This window comes from Pan troglodytes, chromosome 3 (genome assembly GCF_028858775.2).
Source record: "Pan troglodytes isolate AG18354 chromosome 3, NHGRI_mPanTro3-v2.0_pri, whole genome shotgun sequence".
Taxonomy (NCBI): Eukaryota; Metazoa; Chordata; class Mammalia; order Primates; family Hominidae; genus Pan; species Pan troglodytes.
In genome coordinates, this window is record NC_072401.2 from 166911552 (window position 1) to 166934976 (window position 23425).

General features: G+C 39.1%; 2 protein-coding genes and 1 non-coding gene across 8 annotated transcripts in view; 1 reads left to right on the forward strand and 2 right to left on the reverse strand.

Moving 5' to 3' along the window:
- KLHL2 (kelch like family member 2) overlaps window positions 1-23425 on the forward strand; it is a 115763-nt gene that overhangs the window by 63563 nt on the left and 28775 nt on the right. For all 6 annotated transcript variants that reach the window (XR_008547659.2, XR_010156741.1, XR_010156740.1 and 3 more), the window contains one exon: window positions 22718-22827. Coding sequence is in view for 3 of the 6 variants with exons in the window: in XM_001150117.6 (XP_001150117.3) it covers window positions 22718-22827 (110 nt within the window). In the remaining 3 variants the exon portion in view is untranslated. The remainder of the gene's footprint in view (window positions 1-22717; window positions 22828-23425) is intronic.
- On the reverse strand, window positions 6113-8006 carry GK3 (glycerol kinase 3). The gene is given in 1 exon segment (NM_001246376.1): window positions 6113-8006. A coding segment is annotated over 1 exon segment (1662 nt). The 5' UTR covers window positions 7968-8006; the 3' UTR covers window positions 6113-6305.
- Window positions 21488-21674, reverse strand: LOC112209155 (U2 spliceosomal RNA). Its single transcript, XR_002943815.1, has one exon. It is a non-coding gene; the product is annotated as a U2 spliceosomal RNA (small nuclear RNA).

The following is a 23425-nucleotide window of genomic DNA, read 5'->3' on the forward strand; positions in this document are numbered from 1 at the left end:
TGCCTGATTACTCTGTCTGGGACTTACGGAAGTTGCTAATTTGTTTTTAAACTATATTTCTGGAAGATAAATCTGGTAGAAGTTACAATCCACCAACTGCCTGCAAGACTCTGCTTTGCATCTATGAGACTCAATAGGAATAGTTCCTGTGGAAGCTTCTGTGTTCACTGCTCCTTTAATAGGCTCTAGAACTGTAACTTCCCCAGATTTCAAATGCAGGAGCCTTTTGTCTAAACTGCTTCAGTGTGCTTACTCTGATGAGTAAGGAAGCTTTTGGTACATAGATCTGGGTAAGGGAGAATGCATGTGTGTATATATATGTGTGTCTCTGCCTGCACAGAGCATTGGAGAGTAGTAGTCCTAGAATCCGTATTTCATTTAACAAATAAATAATGGTTCAAAGTGGTTAGTTGAAAAAACAAAAACCACAGTGCTTCACTAAATCACAGTAGGTCCAATAAATTTAGACCTTATTGATTTCTGTTGGGTGGCCTGATGGCCTAACTGCCCTTTAGAAAATTATTTCAGTGAAAAAATGTGATCTGAGTTCTAGGAAGCCGATTTACAGATGAGCTTTTAGAACACAACCCTTCTGTAAGTTGGGGAATGCCTGTAGTGTGTAACACTATACATGTAGCACTTTTGAATAGAATGAAGCATTTTATGAAAAACCAAAGACAAATATGAATTTATTGGTGTATTCCAATGCAAGCAATTCTGTTCAACTAAGTAGAAAATATTACTTCTAAATTCAGATTCCATTAACAGCTAGACTTAATGCACCTGTTATAAGTGACTTCTATTAGGAAAACCAAGAAAGCTTTTGTATTTTTAGATATTTTTTGCTGCATGAAACAATCACTATTTAACCTTTTATCTTTCCTGGGCTGCCAGTTTTCTCTATAGTGATTGATAAATGTTACTGACTGCTAATGGGGAGAGGAGGGTCAGTGCCTGGGGAGAGAATGAATAAAGTAGGATTAATGCACAGGATATCCAAACATAGTTCATATGATGTACTAGAACTCTTAGTTTTGCTTATATCAGAAGCAACTCATTTACTGTGTTTTTAGGACATCATTAGATTTTTAAAAATCTTTCTCTTATTTAAAATCTTAAATTTATTCTAGTATACTACAAAATATAAAAAATTTTCCACCAGAATTAGAACACTTCTGTTTCTTAGTTTGTAGAGTCCTCCTTTGTAATTATGCCAAGAATTTTTCATGAAAAATTATTCACTTTCAGTAAAATTATAAAGAAGCATTGATTCTTCATTTTTAATGCACTATATTTTGCATCTGAATCTAGCTTTAAAGGATGTACTGCTTTTATACCATGCTTCTGAATCTTGTATTTGCTTGAGTTTCTTAGGTTTTAGGTAACATTTTAAAACATCTTTCATTATGAAAAATTGCAAGCATGTACAAGAATAGAACAGTACTCATGATCCAACTTCAACAGTTGTCAACTCAGGGACAATTTTGTTTTAATTATAACCTTCGTTACTCCCCTTCCCTTTTTTTTATATGCAAACATTTTACTGAGGTCTAATGTACATATAGAAAAGTACACAAATCATGTCTACAGCTTGAGGAATTTTATACATCCTCTTATATTATCTTGAAGCAATTGTCATGCTTTACCTATGTATTTCATCCTTATATTTTAAACAAATGCCATTACAAAGACCATGCTTGTATGATGAAGCTATTTCCATATCTTTGGTGTATTGATAACTAGTTGCAACAAACTTTCCAAAATAATCCAGAATAATACTATAAAACAGTTTGATATGGTTTGGCTATGTCCCCACCCAGATCTCATCTTGAATTCCCATGTGTGGTGGGAAGGACCCAGTGGGAAGTAGTTGAATCATGGGGGGCAGGTCTTTCCTTTGCTGTTCTTGTGATAGTAAGTCTCACAAGATCTGATGGTTTTAAAAATGGGAGTTTCCCTGCACAAGCTCTCTCTCTTTGCCTGCTGCCATCCATGTAAGACATGACTTGCTCCTCCTTGCCTTCCACCATCATTGTAAGGCCTCCCCAGCCACGTGGAACTATAAGTCCATTAAACCTCTTTCTTTTGTAAATTGCCTAGTCTTGCATATGTCTTTATCAGCAGCATGAAAACAGACTAATACACAATTGTTCCTCATAGTGAAACTATCTGATTGTTGTTGACATTTTAAGCAAATAGGAAGTGGGGAGATAAGGAGTCCATGCAGTAAGATGTCTATAGCTCCTTTTCTACCATAAACAAATAATTGTTGTTTAGGTGATTTGTCTTTAAAGCACTCTATTTGTCCAGAAAATTTACCCAAACCTTCAAATTACTTTCGAGTCAAATCACATAGCTTGTGAAGAACTCCAAGAGGGTGACAGGACACAGTGGCAGTAAAGTTAATATTTTTCTTTTTCTTTTTCTTTTCCCTGTCATAGGCAGTAGGACTTGTGACAGGCTTTTCTAGGTAGGAAAGAAAAGAAGGAAGGGAAGAAATAAATAGCAATAGATGACTCAATACATACATACATATATACATGTAAAGCAGAAGGGAGGAGAAAGAAGCTGAGGGAAAAAAGGATGGATAAGGAGAGAAAGCCTGCAGGACCTCGGGGTATTGTCTGGTCCATGGTGTGACTGCACATAAGAAGAGCACTCTCGGGCCGGGCGCAGTGGCTCACGCCTGTAATCCCAGCACTTTGGGAGGCCGAGGCAGGCAGATCATGAGGTCAGGAGATCGAGATCATCCTGGCTAACATGGTGAAACCCTGTCTCTACTAAAAATACAAACAATTAGCCAGGCGTGGTTGCAGGAGCCTGTAGTCCCAGCTATTCGGGAGGCTGAGGCAGGAGAATGGCCTGAACCTGGGAGGTGGAGCTTGCAGTGAGCAGAGATCTCGCCACTGCACTCCAGCCTGGGTGACAGAGTGAGACTATGTCTCAAAAAAAAAAAAAAAAAAAAATGGAAGAGCACTCTCTATCCTTTGAAAACTCACTGGAGATTCTGGACATAAGAACTGCTTCATTTCTTTCTCTTGCCCATTGGAAACAAGCTTTCTAGAATACATTATAATGAAATTAAATTGTACAGGTATAATGAAAAAATTAACAGTGTTCTATGGAGATCTCTTCCATGAACTCATGCTTATTTTTAATAACATCAGTATCTTTAGGGAAAGTAAAAATGTGAGCAACCAAATGGGTAGGTTAGAGAGTGAGAGCAGGGGAGGATGTGGAATCCATGCTGCTCACCCTGAGATGCTCTCGTGGCTTCAGCAGCATGGCGCTGGCAGTGACAGCCTGTCACACTGACCACCCTGCTTCTCCAAGGCGTGGAGTGACAGCTCAGTGTGACCAGACCACCCAGGTTAAATGGCCTATGTGCTGAGGCATGGTGTTCTGGACTATGGTCAGCCTTCGTTACACTCCTGAAAGATTTATTTTATTTTATTTTATTTTAGCTTAAAAAGCTGTATGAAATTATTTTTTGTATCATGTCTAAAAATGAAATTTTTCTCAGTTAACCCCAAGTGTACTAACTTATTCAGAGAGTGCTGGTTTGTGGACTCTTCTCATGTTTGTTGGGTGGTATCTATATTTTAACCATTTCTCAAATCATTAGCACCTTTATTTTTAGCATTTTTTGCAGGCCAAAAATATAGAGGAGATAAAAATTGAACTCATCGGTTTAGATGCATTTTAATAGTTCTAGCAAAAGACTCTTTGGAAATTGGATTTTAATTATAACTTGAAATATGAATTTTATTCAGCATTTCTTATTGATAGCCAAGCACATTTAAGGGGAAAAAAATTGTTACAGATTTTTAGTCATTCCTATACCTCACCACTTCCCATACTGAAAATTTGAGAAACTACTTAGTACTAGTTCTAACTGATCTTTGGGGAAGTTTGTGGTATCATTTTCTTTTTCTTTTTTAAAATAGAGACGGGCTCTTGCTGTGTTGCCCAGGCTGTGCTCGAACTCCTGGCCTTAAGCAGTCCTCCTGCCTTGGCTTCCCAGAGTTGGGATTACAGGCATGAGCTACCACACCCAGTCTGACTACCATTTTCAAGCTAGAGCTGTAGCTGAAATTCTGGGCTTGGTAAGCACTCAGCATTCCTCAGTAACAGGACTACCTGTGGAGAATTCCTTCAGAGCTGGGCATGGTGGCCCACACCTGCAATCCCAGCACTTTGGGAGGCTGAGATGGGCAGATTGCTTGAGGCCTGGAGTTTGAGACCAGCCTGGCCAACATGGTAAAACCTGGTCTCTACTAAAAATACCAAAAAAAAAAAAAAAAGCCAGGCATGGTGGCATGTGCCTGTAGTCCCAGCTATTTGGGAGGCTGAGGCAGGCGAATAATATTAACTCAGGAGGCAGAGGTTGCAATGAGCTGAGATCGCACCACTGCACTGTAGCCTGGGCAACAGAGAGACTCCATCTCAACAATAACAACAACAAAAAAGAAGTCCTCCAGTTACTGATATGCTTTCATTTTATTTTCCATTCTTTGGCTCTTAACTCTGTTATTAGTTTATATATCCCAGGCCCCGGCGGTAGTAACTACTTTACCCAGGCCTGTTCAGGCACCCCTCACTGTCCAGCTTCTGTCCTTTCCACTAGGCCTATAAAATGATCAAACTTTTTTATATGCGCAAGTATTTTCATGTGTGTCCCCTCTGTCTTTGTCATAAATGAAACTTTGTGTTTCCCCCAAACCTGTATGTCGTGAGCAGACTTCTCGAAGGGATCACTCCCCACAGCCCACTGGGAACCTAGGTAGAAGGGTACCACTTCCAGACCATTGCTCTCACTGCCATCAGCCTCACTTTTTTTTTTTTTTTCACTGTTTACTACAAAACAAAGTAATTTTAAGATATTTTTAAAAATTGACGTTAAGAAGCTAGATTAGGTGACTTCTTGTAATATGTGACATTAAATATTTTGAGAAATTCTTGGTTTCATTGGAAGGCATTTATAATGATAAACCTTTTTTCAGTTATAATAAGATACTAAGCAGAGATAATTTTGTCATCCCAGATAGCAATTTCTTATTAACAATTGATAACATTTGAACTGAAAGAGATTCCTACCTTTATTTCTATATTTTTTTCTACTTATTTAACTTTTTTGACATCCTCTTATCCCCTCAATAGGATCCAAAATATGTCTAAAATTAATTCAAAAGAAAACTATTTGAATTATTGCTTGTGTTTGAAAACAGTATTTACTGTAGTATTCCACAGTTTCTTCTTTTTTTAGGCTAAGACAATTAAATAAAAATGTAAGGGATAAGAAATATAGTTGAAGTCACAATAAAGTATATTTTCTTTTATGGACATAAAACATAAATTTTAAATGTTGGCTGTTTAAGAAAAAAATTCTGGTAGATATTATGCATAACCATTGCCCAAAAATGTATACAGCTGTTTTCCAACATATTTATATACATAGTGGTTCACTTAAGACCAGCCCTGTTAGAACCTTCTGAATATAATGTGCTCTTAATTTATAAATGGGCTACCCTCAGTGTATAAAATATATAGGCATATATGTTATACATACAAAGTAAAAAATATAAAAAGGAAAGATGGAAGAAAAAAGAAAGTATCCTTTCCTATAAGATCTAGACAGAAAGTCATTATAATTAGTGGGACCATGGAAAATATTGGAAGGATTTCAGTTTTGGCAAATACTTTTCAGAAAAATATCCAAGCTATGAGAACACTAAATGTCTATTTTAATAATTTAGTAGATATTTCTATTCAAACATTCAGTGAAGGTGTTTCCGTCTTCTACTATGTAGAAAAGAAGACTTTTGGGGTATCTGTTAAAAGCGAAGAGTTGCTCATTTTTAACAGGTTAGTAATAACCTTTTAATCAAGTATATGTCATGCAAAGACTCAAGTCCTGTTCCAGTAGTGTTTGAGTATGTTTGATGGAAGATTCCAATGGTGAGGATCTGAATTCTTCGTACATCTTAGAGGGAATGGAGCAGGATGTTATGGCAATGGAGGGGGTCAGCCCCAAAGGTAGCTGGCCCAACCTTAACTGTGGATGTTAAAAACACACACACACACACACACACACACACACACACACCCCAAATATTTCTATAGCATTCTTTTTGCTGCATTTTCTTTATTTTAAGCCACAGGTCTACTTGGAGGGTCACGCAGCAAGTGGCTTATAAATAAAATAAAAGTCTATGAATGGTGTCATCGCATTAAGAGACAATTGCTGGGTTGTTCTTTCATTATGTAAAAAGCTTGCATCTTGGGAATCCATGAGTTGGTAGGTTTTATGGAATACCTGAGATGTACCTTGCTCCGATTAACATTGCCATGCTACTCACTATAAAAAAGCCCAAGGGCAGACTACAGAAGACACTAGGGTCACCACCTTCTGGAGATTGAGTTGTAACCCAACCCATTGACTTCATCACGGCTTTCTTCCATGTAGAATAACGAATTTCACTTTCCTCAGCATTAATCTGAGGTTCAAACCGCTCCATCGTGACGGTGGACAAATCCTCAGGTTCAAGACTCCATACGTCAACTCCTTCTGCAGCCCCTGCCGCCATGGCAGCACCCAGTGCAGTGGTTTCGGGCATCAAGGGCTTCACTACTGGAATATACAGAATGTCTGCTTGTAGCTGCATAAGAATTTTGTTGCTGGTCATTCCTCCATCAACCTGCAAATGACTGAGTGGAATTCCACAGTCTCGATTCATGGCATCCAAAATCTCTCGAGTTTGGAAACAAACAGCTTCTAATGCAGCAAAAGCAATATGGCATTTATTGGTGAATTGAGTGAGTCCACAGATTATCCCTCTTGCGCTGGGCTCCCAATAAGGTGCATATAACCCCGAAAATGCTGGGACGAAGTAGCAGCCATAAGAAGTACCTACTTCTTTAGCAAGTTTTTCAATTTCTTCTGAGGTCTTTATAATTCCAAGATTGTCTCTTAGCCAGCGAATAACAGCACCAGCTATAGCTACAGAACCTTCCAAAGCATAATATACCGGTTTGTCTCTGCCAAGTTTGTAAGCCACTGTGGTGAGAAGGCCATGATCAGAAAATACACACTTATGGCCTGTATTACATAGTAAGAAACATCCTGTTCCATACGTATTTTTGGCTTGTCCAATCTGGAAGCACATTTGTCCCACCAGTGCAGCAGACTGGTCCCCTAAACACCCAGATATTGGCACACCTTCCAAGGCCCCCGCTTTCATTAGGCCATAGATCTCAGAAGAACTCCGAACATGTGGAAGAATTTCCATTGGAATTCCAAAAAATTCACAGAGTTGTTTATCCCATTCCAAAGAATGAATGTTGAAAAGCATAGTCCTACTTGCATTTGTTACATCTGTACAGTGGACACCTCCATTGACGCCTCCTGTCAAACTCCAAATAAGCCATGAATCAATAGTCCCAAAAAGAGCTCGTTTTTCTTCAATGGCCTTTTGAACTTTTCTCACATTGTCGAGGAGCCAGCGAAGTTTCACTGCACTGAAGTAAGTGCTAAGTGGAAGGCCTGTCTTGGACTTGACAAAGTTATTATTTCCTGGAATTCTTTTACTAAGACTCTCAACGGTAGACTGTGTTCTTAGATCAAGCCACACCACAGCATTGTAGAGAGGCTCTCCAGTTATCTTGTCCCAGACTACGGTGGTTTCCCTCTGGTTGCTGACACCAATAGCTTTTATGTTGGAAATACCAATATTGAGCTGTCCAAGTTTCTCACATGTTTTCTCTATACACTCATAGACAGAATGTAGAATTTCCTTAGGGTCCTGTTCCACCCATCCTTCTCTTGGGAACTCTTGTTTTATTTCCACTTGATGATGACTAAGTAGTTCAGCTGTTCTTGAATTGAAAACCAAAAAGCGCGTGGAACTGGTGCCCTGGTCCACTGCCCCCACCAATGGCCCCAAAACTGCCTTCTTTGAGGCTGCCATGAAACCAGCTTCAGGTCCGCCCGCGTTTGCGGCCGGTTTCCTGGGTGACGGCGGCGGGAGGGGGAGGGGCGGGTGACGAGTCCAAAGAGCGAGGCCACGCGAGTCCGCTGAACTAGCCTCACTTCTTTACTGGCTGGCTAGCAGGCTACTGCGTTCTCGCTGCAGCTCATTTTCTCTCTTGGCCTCCAGGCATACATCTGTCTTTAACACTGAGATTATCTTTCCCTGCGTATTTTGTTTCTCCTGCCATAAACGCCTTCAGAATCTATACTGTTGGCTCACGTGAGACTCTTTCATAGCTCCCTGTGACTATCATCTTCCCCCCACAAACCCATTCATCACCTTAGACTGCAGTTCCAGGGTCTGTTGGACCTTTCTGGTATTTAGAACTCTGGGGTCCCTACCTTGGTTCGGACTAGATGTGTGCCTTCTCATTCTCTTGTATTTTTTCATAAATCTGTGCTCTTTGGCCCTTGTTCTTCCAGCCAACTCTTGGCCGTTCAGCCTAGACCCAGTAGTCAGTCATTTCAAAGCTATCCTCTTTATGTGCCTGGCATTGCCCACACTGTTGTGGGTGATAGATAACAGGCTCAATACAATTTAACCCTTGCTTATAATCTAACTTTATAGTCCAGTAACAATAAACTCACACCCTAATTAAGTGTATTTGGAATATGCGTTATTCTCTGTAAAACCAGTTTTTATAACAGTTTCTTCTACAGAAAATTTACTTCAATCATTTGCCCACCTTTCTATAATTTAGGCTAGGAATCACTGCTTGGAATAAACATCGGTTAGAATAAGCTCATGATTTGAATGCCACCCTCTTGAAAGAAATTTGTGTTGAGTGAGTGGTTTTAATAATCGTATTGCTAGCCTTAGACATGGGATATGCATGCCAAAGAATAGATGCTGATTATTCAAGGGTCTATTGCAATGTTAATTTACTGATACAGAAGATTCTTCCATTGGAGAACTGTGAAAGCACTTGATACACAGCACTTTTTAGCTGAAGTCATGCCAACTCAAATGATGCTTCTTAAAAGAGTTAATTATTTGTATATTCATGCATTCATTATGGTCCTCTTTATTCCTTAGTAAACTACATGCAGTCTCTGCTATGCCTTGTTGACAGGAATTTTTTCTAGCTTACATGAGTTAACTGTTTTCAGGTTTCATTAAAACTGCCTTATGTTAATAGAACTGCTGGAGACATACATGGTTTTTTTCTCCTAAAGATTAATAGTGTTGAAAGTCAAAGAATCACAGAGTATTAATGTTATAGGAAATCTTAGCAGTTATCTAGTCTAACACTTTCATTTTATTAATTAGGAAAATGAAGACCAGAGATATTTCTGTTTTCCCAAAAACACTTTGTCTGTTAGGGATGAGCTGCTTGTGGATCTCAGAGACTATTGTTATTCATACTTTTGCCCTCACTTCTCAAATGGGACTTTGCATTGAGTATAGAGGAATTGTGGAGACCCATCGTGGCATTTTAATTTTGTTCAAAAAGGTGCTTGGTGTTTAGAAATCAAATACAAAGGGTACTTTGTACCTTCTTACAGGATACAAAACAGAACAAATAACACTTGAGACTTATATTGTTGATTTTATTACACTTATTTGGGATGAGGGTCCTAACTTGATGCGCTCTCTCTCTTTTTTTTTTTTTTTTTTTTTTTTCATTTTTTATTGAGATGGAGTCTCGCTCTGTCACCCAGGCTGGAGCGCAGTGGTGCGATCTCGGCTCACTGTGAGCGCTGCCTCCCGGGTTCACGCCATTCTCCTGCCTCAGCCTCCCGAGTAGCTGGGACTACAGGCGCCTGCCACCACGCCTGGCTAATTTTTTGTATTTTTAGTAGAGATAGGGGTTCACTGTGTTAGCCAGGATGGTCTCGATCTCCTGACCTCGTGATCCACCCGCCTCAGCCTCCCAAAGTGCTAGGATTACAGGCGTGAGCCACCGCGCCCAGCCCTGATGCTCTCTGTTGACCTGGTATGGCAAATTCTAGGGACTGTCTTTCATTTCATGATTAGCTTATTTTATTTCCTAGAGGGAAACAGAAAAGTTCAATTGCTTTAGAGAGTAATGAGCATATATGTTCATTATGGAAGGAATGGAATGTATATTCCATATACATATATGGAAGGATTCATATGTATATTATATATTATGTGTGTGTAGTTTATGTGTTTAACGTATATAGCATATTGATGGCATAGTCTTTACTACCTGGAATTGTGCCCTATTGCAGTTATGGTATTTGTTTAGAGAGAAGCAACTGATGATTAAATGTCAGTATAACTATGTTGGGCTTTATTCAGTGGCCAGTGGTGAACTACTGAAGGTAAATTACTAATGTCACAAGCTATGATCCATAAACAAAATGACCTGTCAGTATGTGGGTGAAAGGTTTGGAAGCAATAATTGAGGTTGGTAATAGCGTTAGAACTAGGGCAATGAACACAGAGGGGAGGTGAATGAAGCAAGATCATAGATATGGGAACTAACTCTGAGTATAAGTAGAGGAAACAGATTAAACTCTGAGATGACCTGCCTTTGAGCATTACATTTTAGGTAAATTCTTTGTAGGTACATTTTAGTGTGTGCATATTTACAGCAAGTGTGCAGTAGCTGTTGATTTTTACTGTACCTTACTGAGATACAGTAGGATGAAAAAGAATTCATTCACTGAAACGGAAGAATTTTTCACTTTGGCTGTGTTGTGTTAGGCTTATATTAACCAAACTGATGCAAAGATGTTAGGCTTTTAGTTGATGGTATATTCAGTGGGAACCAATTATGTAATCGTGTCCAGAAAGGTGTAAGGTGATTATCCGTTCTGTTCTGTCCAGATCAGACCATAGCTATGAAATTGAGTTTATTTTTCGGTTCAGTGTTTTGAGAGAGACTGATGCACTAGAGCCCTGAATTTATAGTCAGGGTGATGATGAAGACCCCAAATCATGTTGTGCAAGCAGTGGTTGAAGTACATAGGACTGTACAGACCATTGAAGGATAATTTGGGAAAATATAATGCTCTCTGTAAGATTTTGAGGAATTTCATAAGAGACAGATTAATCTTGTTCTGTTTATTGCGGTGGCAGAATTATCAGTGTTACAAAATAAGAGTGAAAAAGATTTTAGAGCAACGTACAGAAGAACTTCTAATAGTAAGTGTTTGTATTAGTCCATTTCCATGCTGCTGATAAAGACATATCCGAGACTGGGCAATTTACAAAAGAAAGAGGTTTATTGGACTTAACAGTTCTACATGGCTGGGGAGACCTCACAATCATGGTGAAAGGCAAGGAGGAGCAAGTCATATCTTATGTGGATGGCAGCAGGCAAAGAGAGCTTGTACAAGGAAGCTCCCATTTTTAAAACCATCAGATCTCATGATACCTATTCACTATCACGAGAACAGCATGGGAAAGACCCATCCCCATAATTCAGTCATCTTCCACTGGGTCCCTCCCACAACACATGGGAATTATGGGAGCTGCAAGATGAGATTTCGTGGAGACACAGAACCAAACTATATCATTCCACCTCTGGCCCCTCCCAAATCTCATATCCTCACATTTCAAAACCAATTATGCCTTCCCAACAGTCCCCCAAAGTCTTAACTCATTTCAGCATTAACTCAGAGGTCCACAGTCCAAAGTCTCATCCCAGACAAGTCAAGTCCCTTTTGCCTATGAGCCTGTAAAATCAAAGGCAAGTTAGTTACTTCTTAGATACAATGGGGATACAAGCATTGGGTAAATACAGCCATTCCAAATGGGAGAAATTGGCCAAAACAAAGGGGCTACTGGCCCCATGCAAGTCTGAAATCCAGTGGGACAGTCAAATCTTAAAGCTCCAGAATGATCTCCTTTGACTCCATGTCTCACATCCAGGTGACACTGATGCAAGATGTAGGTTCCCACAGTCTTGGGCAGCTCCTACCTCCTGGCTGCCTTCAGGGGCTGGTGTTGAGTGTCTGTGGCTTTTCCAGGCACATGGTGCAGGCTATCAGTGATACCATTCTGGGTTCTGGAGGATGGTGGCCCTCTTCTCACAGCTCCACTAGGCAGTACCCCAGTAGGGATTCTGTGTGGGGGCACTGACCCCACATTTCTCTTCTGCACTGCCCTAGCAGAGGTTCCCCATGAGGACCCCGCCCATGCAGCAAACTTCTGCCTGGGCATACAGGCATTTTCATACATCTGAAATCGAGGTGGAGGTTACCAAACCTCAATTCTTGTCTTCTGTGTACTCACAGGCTCAACACCACGTGGAAGCTGCCAAGGCTTGAGGCTTGCACCCTTGGAGGCCACGGCCTGAGCTCTATGTTGGCCCCTTTCAGCCACAGCTGGAGTGGCTGGGACACAGGGCACCGTGTCCTTAGGCTGCACACAGCACAGGGATCCTGGGCCCGGCCTATGAAACCACTTTTTCCTCCTACGCCTCTGGGCCTGTGATGGAAGGGGCTGCTGCAAAGGTCTCTGACATGCCCTGGAGACATTTTCCCCATTGTCTTGGTGATTAACAGTCAGCTCCTTGTAACTTATGCAGATTTCTGCAGCTGTCTTGAATTTTGCCTGAGAAAATGGGATTTTCTTTTCTGTTGTATTGTCAGGCTGCAAATTTTCCAAACTTTTATGCTCTGTTTCCCTTTCAAAACTGAATGCCTTTAACAGTACCCAAGTCACCTCTTGAATGCTTTGCTGCTTAGAAATTTCTTCCACTAGATACCCTAAATCATATCTCTCAAGTTCAAAGTTCCACAGTTCTCTAGGGCGGGGACAAAATGCCGCCAGTCTCTTTGCTAAAACATAACAAGAGTCACCTTTGCTCCATTTCCCAACAAGTTTCTCATCTCCATATGACACCACCTCGGCGTGGATTTCATTGTCCATATCATTATCAGCATTTTTGTCAAAGCCATTCAACAAATCTCTAGGGACTTCTAAACTTTCTCACATTTTTCTGTCATCTTCTGAGCTCTCCGAACTGTTCCAACCTCTGCCTGTTACTCAGTTCCAAAGTCGCTTCTGCATTTCTGGGTATCTTTTCTGCAGCACCCCACTTTACTGGTACCAATTTACTGTACTGGTTCATTTTCACACTGCTGATAAAGACATATCTGAGACTCGGCATTTTACAAAAGAAAGAGGTTTATTGGACTTAACAGTTCCACATGGCTGGGGAGGCCTCACAATCATGGTGGAATGTAAGGAGAAGCAAGTCACATCTTACATGGATGGCAGCAGGCAAACAGAGCTTGTGCAAGGAAACTCCCATTTTTAAAACCGTCAGATCTTGTGAGACTCATTCACTATCATGAGAACAGCATGAGAAAGACCTGCCCACATAATTCAGTCATCTCCCACCAGGTCCCTCCCACAACACATGGGAATTATGGGAGTTACAAGATGAGATTTGGATGGGGACACAGAGCCAAACCTTATCAGTGTTCAAGGATGATATGACTGTCTTGCCATCTGTTGATGTGTGTAAACTACAGCCAGATAACCATTTATTGTGAAAATTTTTGAGGTTACGAATACATATTATAGAAGCTGTGTCAGGTGACCTTTCAGATCTCTTATACCATTAAATCTTATGATTTTTATGGCATTACTGAGAAAGAATTAACAGGGTTTATGAAATAATTCACATTAGCGGTTAAAAAAGAGTGGGATGATGAGGGAAAGGGTAGTTACTTAATGAATTTCATATTTGCAAGATGAAAATGTTAGATCTTTTTCATAACAGTGTGAATATACTACTTTTTTTGAGATGGAGTTTCGTTCTTGTTTCCTAGGCTAGAGTGCAGTGGTGCAATCTAGGCTCACCGCAACCTCTGCCTCCCGGGTTCAAGCAATTCTCCTGCCTCAGCCTCCCAAGTAGCTGGGATTACAGGTTCCCGCCACCATTCCTGGCTAATTTTTGTATTTTTAGTAGAGACGGGGTTTCATCATGTTGGCCAGGCTGGTATCGAACTTTTGACCTCAGGTGTTCCACCTGCCTCGGCCTCCCAAAGTGCTGGGATTACAGGCATGAGCCGCCATGCCTGGCCCAGTGTGGATATTCTTAACACTGTTAAACTTTACACTTAAAAATGGTTACGGTGGTAAATTTTATGTTTTTAATCACATAATATAAGAGAGGGAGGGAGGCAAAAATGACTGTGACTAAGACTTCATTCATCCTTGGAATCGGAGTGAAGCCATTAGGACACAAAGGGAACACGGGAGGTCCAGCAGGTGTCTGGAGGAGGTCACTGAAACAGTTTGAAACGTAGGTATATCCTCATCTTGTTTGCTTGAGGGAGAGCCAGCAGTGAAGTGCAGTATCAATTTAAAGGTTCTCAGATTGGGCAAGATGTTTAACAGTAGCCAAAGACAGCTTGGCCAGAGGAAGAACTTGATTTATGTTGAGAGGAATATCAACAGACATAGAGAATCTTTATCAAAGTGTGAGGCCAAAGAGTGAAGCATAGCATCAGTGGAAAAATGCACAATGATGAAAAGTCAGACCACAGAGCTCAAAACAGGCCAAGGTAAGTGGCCCAAGGTAGTAATTAATGTGAAGGTTTTAGAGGACTGCTTGTATGTGGTACTGGTTTCATGGTGTATGGGTGGCTCTGTCTTGTTTAAAAGAGCCATGATGATTAGATCATATTCATATGGAGACTAACAGACAGCTAGAAATTCAAACATTGGGGTTTGGGGGAGAGGTTGGATCTGGGAGCAACAATATTAGGGTAATAAAGATAACTGTGGACAGTAATATACATTAGATAGTTAAGACAGAACAAGTGGAGAATCAAAAGGAGGCTGAAGGCAGGCAGGACCATAGTAATACCTAGTTTTAGGGAGGTAAAGGAGGCAGATTCAGTGGTCAGAGAGGTAGAAAAATATATAGAATCCTAACCAGTAGAGAAGGCCATTAAGCTTAAAATCAGCAGAGAGGTTGAGAAGGACTAATGCCAAGAAAAAGACTTCCAAAGAACTATTTCAAGGTAAAATTGAGCCAGAGGCTATGCCATAACATAAAGATGTGAGTGTGCATCAGCACGCAGAGGCTTCAGAATTGAGATCTGCTCTTGAGAAGTCTGGTGTGGAGGCTGACAAGGTAGGACAGCGGCCAAACATAGGGATGTTAACCCAGTGATCTTTCTTTTTTAGCAGAGCAGGTATTTGTCCACTGAAGTCAAGACAGTGACATGCATTGACTGTCTATAGCAACACTTCCTTTCTCACTGGGGAAGGAAAGTAGTTGGATCTAGTTGCTTGTTTTGTTTTTATTTTTGTTTTTTAATTTTCATCACCAGTGTTTTCAAATGGTTATAAACTTTTAAAAATATTTGTGTTAAGGAACATATAACATGAAATTTACCACCTTAGCCATTTTAAGTGTTCCACTCAGTAGTGTCATGTATAAGTACTTGCTTTATTGTGAAACAGATCTCTAGAACGTCTTCATTTTGCAAAACTGAAACTCTGTACCTTTTAAACAACTCGTCTTTTCCACTTTCTGCTCTCCCTGGCAAGTATTATTATACTTCCTGTTTCTATAAATTTGACTCCTTTAGATACCACATATTAGTGGAATCATACAATTTTTTTTTATTTTTGTGACTGGCTCACTACACTTAGCATAATGTTCTCAAGCTTCATCCATGTTGCATTGTGACAGGATTTCCTTCCTTTTTAAGGAATTGTATGTATATATAGTGTATGTATATACCAATTTCATTTATCCATTCATTAATCAGTGGATACCTGCTTCTGCCTCTTGCTATTGTGAGTCATGCTTCTGTGAACATGGGTGTACAAATATGTCTTCAAGACCCTGCTTTCCATTCTTTTGGATATATATACCGAAGTGAGATTGTTGGATCATACGGTAGTTCTACTTTTAATTTTTCGAGTAACCTGCATGCTTTTTTTTTTATAATAGTTGCAGTATTTTATAATCTTACCAACAGTGCACAAGGTTTCTAGTATCTTCACATCTTTGCCAACAATTGTTATTTTCTGGTTTGTTTGTTTGTTTGTTTGTTAGTAGTCACCCTAATGGGTGTGGGGTAATATCTCATTGTGGTTTTGAGTTGTATTTTCTCTGATGATTAGTGATGTTGAACATCTATCATCTATTCATACGCTTATTGGCAATTTGTATATCGTCTTTGGAGAAACGTTTATTCCAGTCCTTTGCTCATTTTTAAATTGGGTTATTTGATTTTTGTTGTTGTTGAGTTGTAGGAGATATTTTTATATTCTGGATATTAACTCTTTGTCAGATACATGACTTGCAAATATTTTCTTCTCTTCTACAGGTTGCCTTTTTTCTTTATCGTGTCCTTTGATGCACTGAACTTTTAACTTTGATGTAGTCCCATTCGTCTTCGTTGCCTGAGCTTTTGGTGTCATTTCCAAGAAATCATTGACAAATCCAGTGTCACGAAACTTTCCCCCATGTGTTTACTTCTAGGAATTTTATAGTTTTGAGTCTTACATTTAGATCCTTAGTCCATTTTGAATTAATTTTTGTGTATGGCGTATATGATCCACCTTCACTCTTTTCTATGTGGATGTCTAGTTTTCCTAGCACAATTTGTTGAAGAGATTGTTCTTTTCCCATTGAGTGGTCTTGGCACTCTTGTCAAAGATCATTTTACCATATACATGAGGATTTAAAAATATTTGAAAGGTATACATTGAAAGAGTCATCCTTTCACCCTTGTTCCTCATTTCTCTCCCCTCTAAAGATAATCACTATTATTAGTTTCTCGGTTTTGTTTTGTTTTCTTGCATGGAGAGGATAAGTAATCCATTCACATGGTTCATAGAACAAACAATCTAGCCACTGAAAAAATGCATTCTCACATCTGTCCTGCTTCTTTTCTAAGCTAACAGTATTTCCTAAAGCTTTTTTCATATTATGAGCTTCCTTGTTCATTTTTCCAGATGCAGAATATTCCATTGTATGGATATACTATGTTTTAAACTAGTGTCTACTGATGAACTCTCTTTTGTAGTTGTTAAAAGCAGTGCTACAGTGAATAACTCAGAGTGTGTCATTTCATGAGTGGTCAAGTATATTTGTAGGATGAGATTTCAAAATTGCTCTCTGTAAAGATTGTGCTGATTTATACTCCCACCAGCAGTATGAAATAGCATACTGTTTCATAATAGGGTTGTTGCTTTTTTTTTTTTTTTTTTTTTTTTTTAACTTTGATCCTCATGGTTTTGTGGCTTGAGGCCAGGGAAGGAATGTTCATGTTACATCATTTTTATTAGTACTAGTGGTAATATAAGAGAATTTAATGTCATGAACTAAGCACCAGACAGACTAATAATGATTGGCATCAAGAACATATAAAATAACAGGTGAGCTGCACTAGGCTTCTTGCCTTTCTTCCTATAGAATTTTCCATGCATGCCTTAGAGTGACTTTGCCAGTCATCTAGTGCTTCCTGACTGTGTAAAGTGTTGGGTCCTTAGGAAGTGTGTTAGAAGCAACAATCTCATTAAATTGCCTATCAGTAAATACTGTAGAACACTTGAAGAAATATACAGTTAATATAAATAGAAGAAAGGCAGGCCCTAAAGTAAACTAATTTACTCCAGATGTTGCCAAATAGTGCCCTCTATATTTTAGTAATGCTCCATATATGTTAACCACATCCTTTCCAAAGAAAGCTCAGTATAAGAATGTAAACATTAGATATCAATACTTAAAAATTTTTCTAAGGAGGAGGGATTGTTCCAATAGAAAATAAAAGTATTTGAGAATTAGAATTATTTAAAAACATGTATATGTACACAATGAAAGTTACTTTTAATTTGAACATTTCTTCTTCACTTTTCCTTTAGGCTAATTTTTGGTGTTTTTTTTTTTTTTTTTTTTTTTTTTGGTAAGTGGTGAAGGGGTGGTGTTTGTTTGAGTGACAGCTGTGTTATGGTTTTGTCAATAAAGTTGTAATAGTTGACTATTTTCCTTGCCCTCTTAACCTTCTTTGATACACTAGGAAAGAATACACAATGAATTTAGATCCCAGACTTGGTTTTGGATAGAGTTTACTAATGCCCTTCTACATTTATGTAATTGCTGACTTTTAAAAAATCACCACCAAGTTGGCTTTTTAGCAAGTCCATTTTTTTCTGGTCAGTGAAGCAGAGACTAAGATAACATGTAGTCACAGTATGGAAAAGTTCTCTCAGTTATGTTTGTTACCACTGGAGAGTTCTTTCCCCTCATGAAAAGCATAAGGCGGCCGGCAATCTCTTGCTTCGATTCAGATTTAAAATATACAGAAGAAACTTAACCCAAAATCACTGTAGACATACATTTGAAGGTGAAAATATTTTTATAATGGATAGAAAGAGATTTATGTTAGCTTCTCTTTTGTTCAGTGGCTGCTGTGTTTTCTGTTTGAATTTCCAAGTTGGTATTCATAAATGTTTCTAAATTTATATGCTGTTTGCCAGCTTTTCATTAAAATGAATTTATTTCTCAATATTTTAGAGCTCTTTTTTTATTTGTTTTTTTTTTTGAGACAGGGTCTCACTCTGTCAGGCAGGAGTATAGTGGCACGATCATGGCTCACTGTAGCCTTGACCTCCTGGGCACAGGTGATCTTCCTACCTTAGTCTCCCAAGTAGTTGGGACTACAAACATGCACCACTATGCCCAGCTAATTTTTTGTAGAGATGGTGTTTTACTATGTTGGCCAGGCTGGTCTTGAACCCCTGGACTCAAGTGACCCACCCTCCTCAGCCTCCCAAGATTCTGGGATTACAGGCGTGAGCCACTGCGCCTGGCCTACTTTGGAACTTTTAATATAAAGAACCTTGTTTTTTGTTTGTTTGTTTGTTTGTTTAAATATGTTCAGTCTTTAAAAAACAAACTCAACTATTGAAAAAGTTTTCCGTTTTTTCTTAGTGTATAAAGAAAACTTTCTTAGTGTATAATTTTTTATATAAACTTCTGGTAAAGTCAGGAATTAGCGGGATTATATTTTAGATATAGAAGGTACTTTTGCAATTAATCATGATGGCTTTTTAAAATCTATAATCCAGCTGAGTGTGATGGCTCATGCCTGTAATCCCAGCACTTTGGGAGGCTGAGCCTGGAGGTTCACCTGAGTCAGGAGTTCGAGACCAGCCTAGCCAACATGGTGAAACCCCGTCTCTACCAAAAATACAAAAATTAGCTAGATGAGGTGGCAGGTGCCTGTAATCCCAGCTACTCAGAAGGCTGAGTCAGGAGAATCACTTGAACCCAGGGGGTGGAGTTTGTTTGATTTTGGAAGAAACTGCCGAACTGATTTCCTACCAGCAGTGAATGAAAGTTCCTGTCATTCCACATCCTTGTCAGAATTGGTGTTGTCAGTGTTTTGGATTTTAGCTATTCTGATAGATACGTAAATGGTATCTCATTGATGTTTTAATATGCAGTTCTCTAATGACATGTAATATTGAGCATCTTTCCATGTGCTTATTTGCCATCTGTATATGTCTTCTTTGGTGAAGTGTCCATTTAGATCTTTTTGCCCATTGTTTAGTTGAGTTGTTTATTTTCTTATCGTTGACCTTTAAGTGCTCTTTTTATATTTTAGGTAACAGTCCTTTATCAGATATGTGTTTTGCAAAGATTTTCCCCCAGTCTGTGGCTTGTCTTTTAATTTCTTAAGAGCATCCTTTGCAGAGCAGAGAAGTTGTTGATTTTAATGAAGTCCAACTTAACCATTTTTTTTCATGGATAATACTTTTGATGTTGTATCTAAAAAGTCATTGCCATACCCAAGGTTAGTTAAATTTTCTCCTATGTTATCTTCTAGAAGCTAAGTTTTGTGTTTTACATTTAAGTTGCTGATCCATTTTGAGTTAATTTTTGTGAGAAGTGGAGTCTGTGTCTAGATTTATTGTTTTGCATATGGATGTTCAGTTGTTGCAACATCATTTGTTGAAAAGACTCTTCTTTTTCTATTGAATTGGCTTTGCTTCTTTGTCACAGATCAGTTGCCTGTGTTTTTGTGGGGTCTCTTTCTGGGCTCTCTATTCTGTTGTGTTGACCTACAGTCATCCCTTGGTATCTACATCCATGGGGTATTGGTTCTAGGACCCCCAACAGGTACCAAAATCTGTGGGTTCTCCAGTCTCTTATATAAAATGGGGTAGTATTTGCATACAGCCTACTCACATCCTCCCGTATACTTTATTTTTATTTTTTTTTTTTAAAGAGACAAGCCGTTACCCAGTTGCCCAGGCTGGAGAGCAGTGGTGTGATCCTAGCTCACTGCGCCTCAAACTCCTCTGCTTAGGCAGTCCTCCTGCCTCAGCCTCTCAACATGCTGGGATTACAGGTGTGAGCCACTGTGCTCGGCATCCCATATACTTTAAATAATCTCTAGATTATTTATAATACCTAATATAGTGTATGTGCTATAGTTGTTTTTTATTGTATTTTTTTCCCAATATTTTTGATTTGAGGTTGGTTGAACCACCGGTTGGTTGAATCTGCAGATGTAGAACTTGTGGATATGGAGATCCAACTGTATTTGTTATTTACATCTTCAATTTCATATTTATTTCAGTACAATACCTTGCTTTGTCAAGTCTGAGTTTTAAACAATAGTGTGTCAAAAAACTTTTGAGTTTCAAAAAATTTTGTAAATACAAACATTTTAGAGCTGCTTGTTTTTTTTATAGTTATCTTGGGGTGAACTTTTTTATTTTTTTTTTGAGACAGAATCTTACTCTGTTGCCCAGGCTTGGGTGCAGTGGCGTGATCTCGGCTTACTGCAACCTCCTCCTCCCAGGTTCAAGCAATCCTGCCTCCTCAGCCTCCCAAGTAGCTGGGAGTACAGGTGTGTGCCACCATGCCTGGCTACTTTTTGTATTTTTTGTAGAGACGGGGTTTCGCCATATTGTCCAGGCTGGTCTCGGACTCCTGACCTCAGGTAATCCGCCCACCTTGGCCTCCCAGAGTGCTGAGATTACAGGTGTGAGCCACCATGCCCTGCCAACCTTTTGTAAATTGAATAGTTTTTCATGAGATTTATGAAAATGCAGGTTTTATTTTTCAAATGTCATTGAAGGGGAAGCCAACTGTTCCTTTTTATGGTATGTTGAAATACATATTTGAAATGAATCTTTTATTTCACCTTATAAAAACAGTTTTATAAACTCTATTTATAAGGGTTTTATAAGGTGAAATAAATATGGTTCATTGTGACGACCTAGAAATTAACCTAGATTTTCTAGCAAAATTTTACTTTAGAATTTATAATATTAACAAGAGCTAAGTTATTGAATCCTTACTCTCTACAGACACAGTTCTAGGTGCTTTATAAACCACTAGCTTATTTAATCCTCACAGCAATCTTATTTTTATTATCCTCATTTTACAGATGAGGAAACCAAGGCTTAGGGAAATTACGTTAACTGCCCAAGGTTGTACAAGCTAGCATATGGCAGAGCTGGGATTCAACCCTGGTATGTCTGAATCCGCAGCCCAAACCACCACATTCCCTTGTGAGGCAGATTTGCAAGAAAGGTTATTTTATAAAAGATTCGTTCTTTGTAAGTTTTTCAATCATTGCACTGATAGTCTTTTCCCCCCTTGGATGGAGGACGTATCGGATATTAAATTGATAAGAACAGATACTACACTTGATCTTAGCCAAAAGGCCAAGAAGCGATCTTTTTTCCCCTTGGGAAGAGTGGCCATATTTGTGAAATCAAGGGAAAAAAACTTTTTAGCTATTTAAGAATTACTAATTTTACAAGTTTCTGGAAATGGGTTGAGGCATAAAATCCTGGAATTTGATCCTGAAATAAACTATTTGTTTAGAATTCAGAGCTATCTATATCATAAACCAATTCTATCTCTTTTTTTTTTTTCTGAGACGGAGTCTTGCTCTGTCTGTCACCCAGGCTGGAGTGCAGTGCTGCGATCTCAGCTCACTGCAAGCTTCGCCTCCCAGGTTCATGCCATTCTCCTGCCTCAGCCTCCTGAGTAACTGGGACTACAGGTGTCCACCACCATGCCTGGCTAATTTTTTTTTTTTTTTTTTGTATTTTTAGTAGAGACGGGGTTTCACCGTGTTAGCCAAGATGGTCTCGATCTCCTGACCTCGTGATCCGCCCACCTCTGCCTCCCAAAGTGCTGGGATTACAGGCGTGAGCCACTGCGCCTGGCCCAATTCTCTCTTTTTAAAAAAATGTTGGTCATATATTCAGATTGGCTAGCATTTGAGATTTCTTTAGTTTCCAAATAAAGCAGGGCTTTTTTCCTTACTCCATAAGGAACAACCCTCTAATGTTTCACATGATATGACATGTAGGATATGACAATATGACATCATGTTCTTTATCTGATTTATATAATCAAAAGGTTTTACAAATTTAAGTACTGATGGTGTCATACCATATAAGGAATAGATTTTTTTAAGCCTAAAATACCACCATGTAAAACAAGAATGATTCAACTAAGTGCATGTATATTAAGGCAGCTTCCCTCCTTGCACTGCTACTGTGCTGTTGTATAAACAAATCACTGAAGGTACATCCCCAGGTGTCTCTGAGTTTGTTTGGGTTTGTCTTGTTAGTTCTTGCCTGGAGGTGTGCAATTGGTTTTCTCATTCTTAAGTTAGACTAAATTAAGAAAAACCTTTTTTAAGCAGTTTGAAACTATGATAATGGAATGTTGATGTTAGTGGATTTTCTTTTTAATTCCCAAACAGAGCAACATTTTGCAGATGTTGTACTTAGTGAAGAATTTCTCAATCTTGGCATCGAACAAGTGTGCAGCTTAATCTCAAGTGACAAACTTACCATTTCTTCAGAAGAGAAGGTAAGGATATTTTTCTTTTCCCAGTGTGCAATGATGTTTCCCTTTTTTTTTTTTTTAATTTCACTTTTTTTTATAGCTTTGTGATCCTGTATGTGTAGTGACAGCCAGTGATGTTTCAACTGGAAGTCAAGAAACTCAGCTAGTTACTTCAGGAAAGGATTCCAGGAGAAAAAAAAGAAACTCAGGACTTGTTGCTTGTCTATGTAAATTACTCCCGGTCTTCACTTTGTGGGAGGTTCCCTAAATGTTTAGCCACTACAGTTTTGTACTTGACCTCCACAGCAAGAGCTTGCACACATTAGACTATCTGAAACAAATGCTTTTTTGGAAACTAGTTTCTTCCTACAACTCAATGCCTATAGGAATTATGATGTGAACATAATATTTGTCACTAAATTAGTTTCCTTGTCTTCTGAGTTGAAAGAGGTTACCTAGGATGGCGAAGTTTTGGTAGTTCTAGACTGAACATTCTTGATTATCACCTTCCTTTAGATTGATTTCCTGTGACATAATACCTCACCCCTGCCAGTCCGTTCAGCCTCCCTGCCTCCCTGCCTCTCTCCCTCCCTGCCTCCCTCCCTCTCTGTGCAGCTACTGC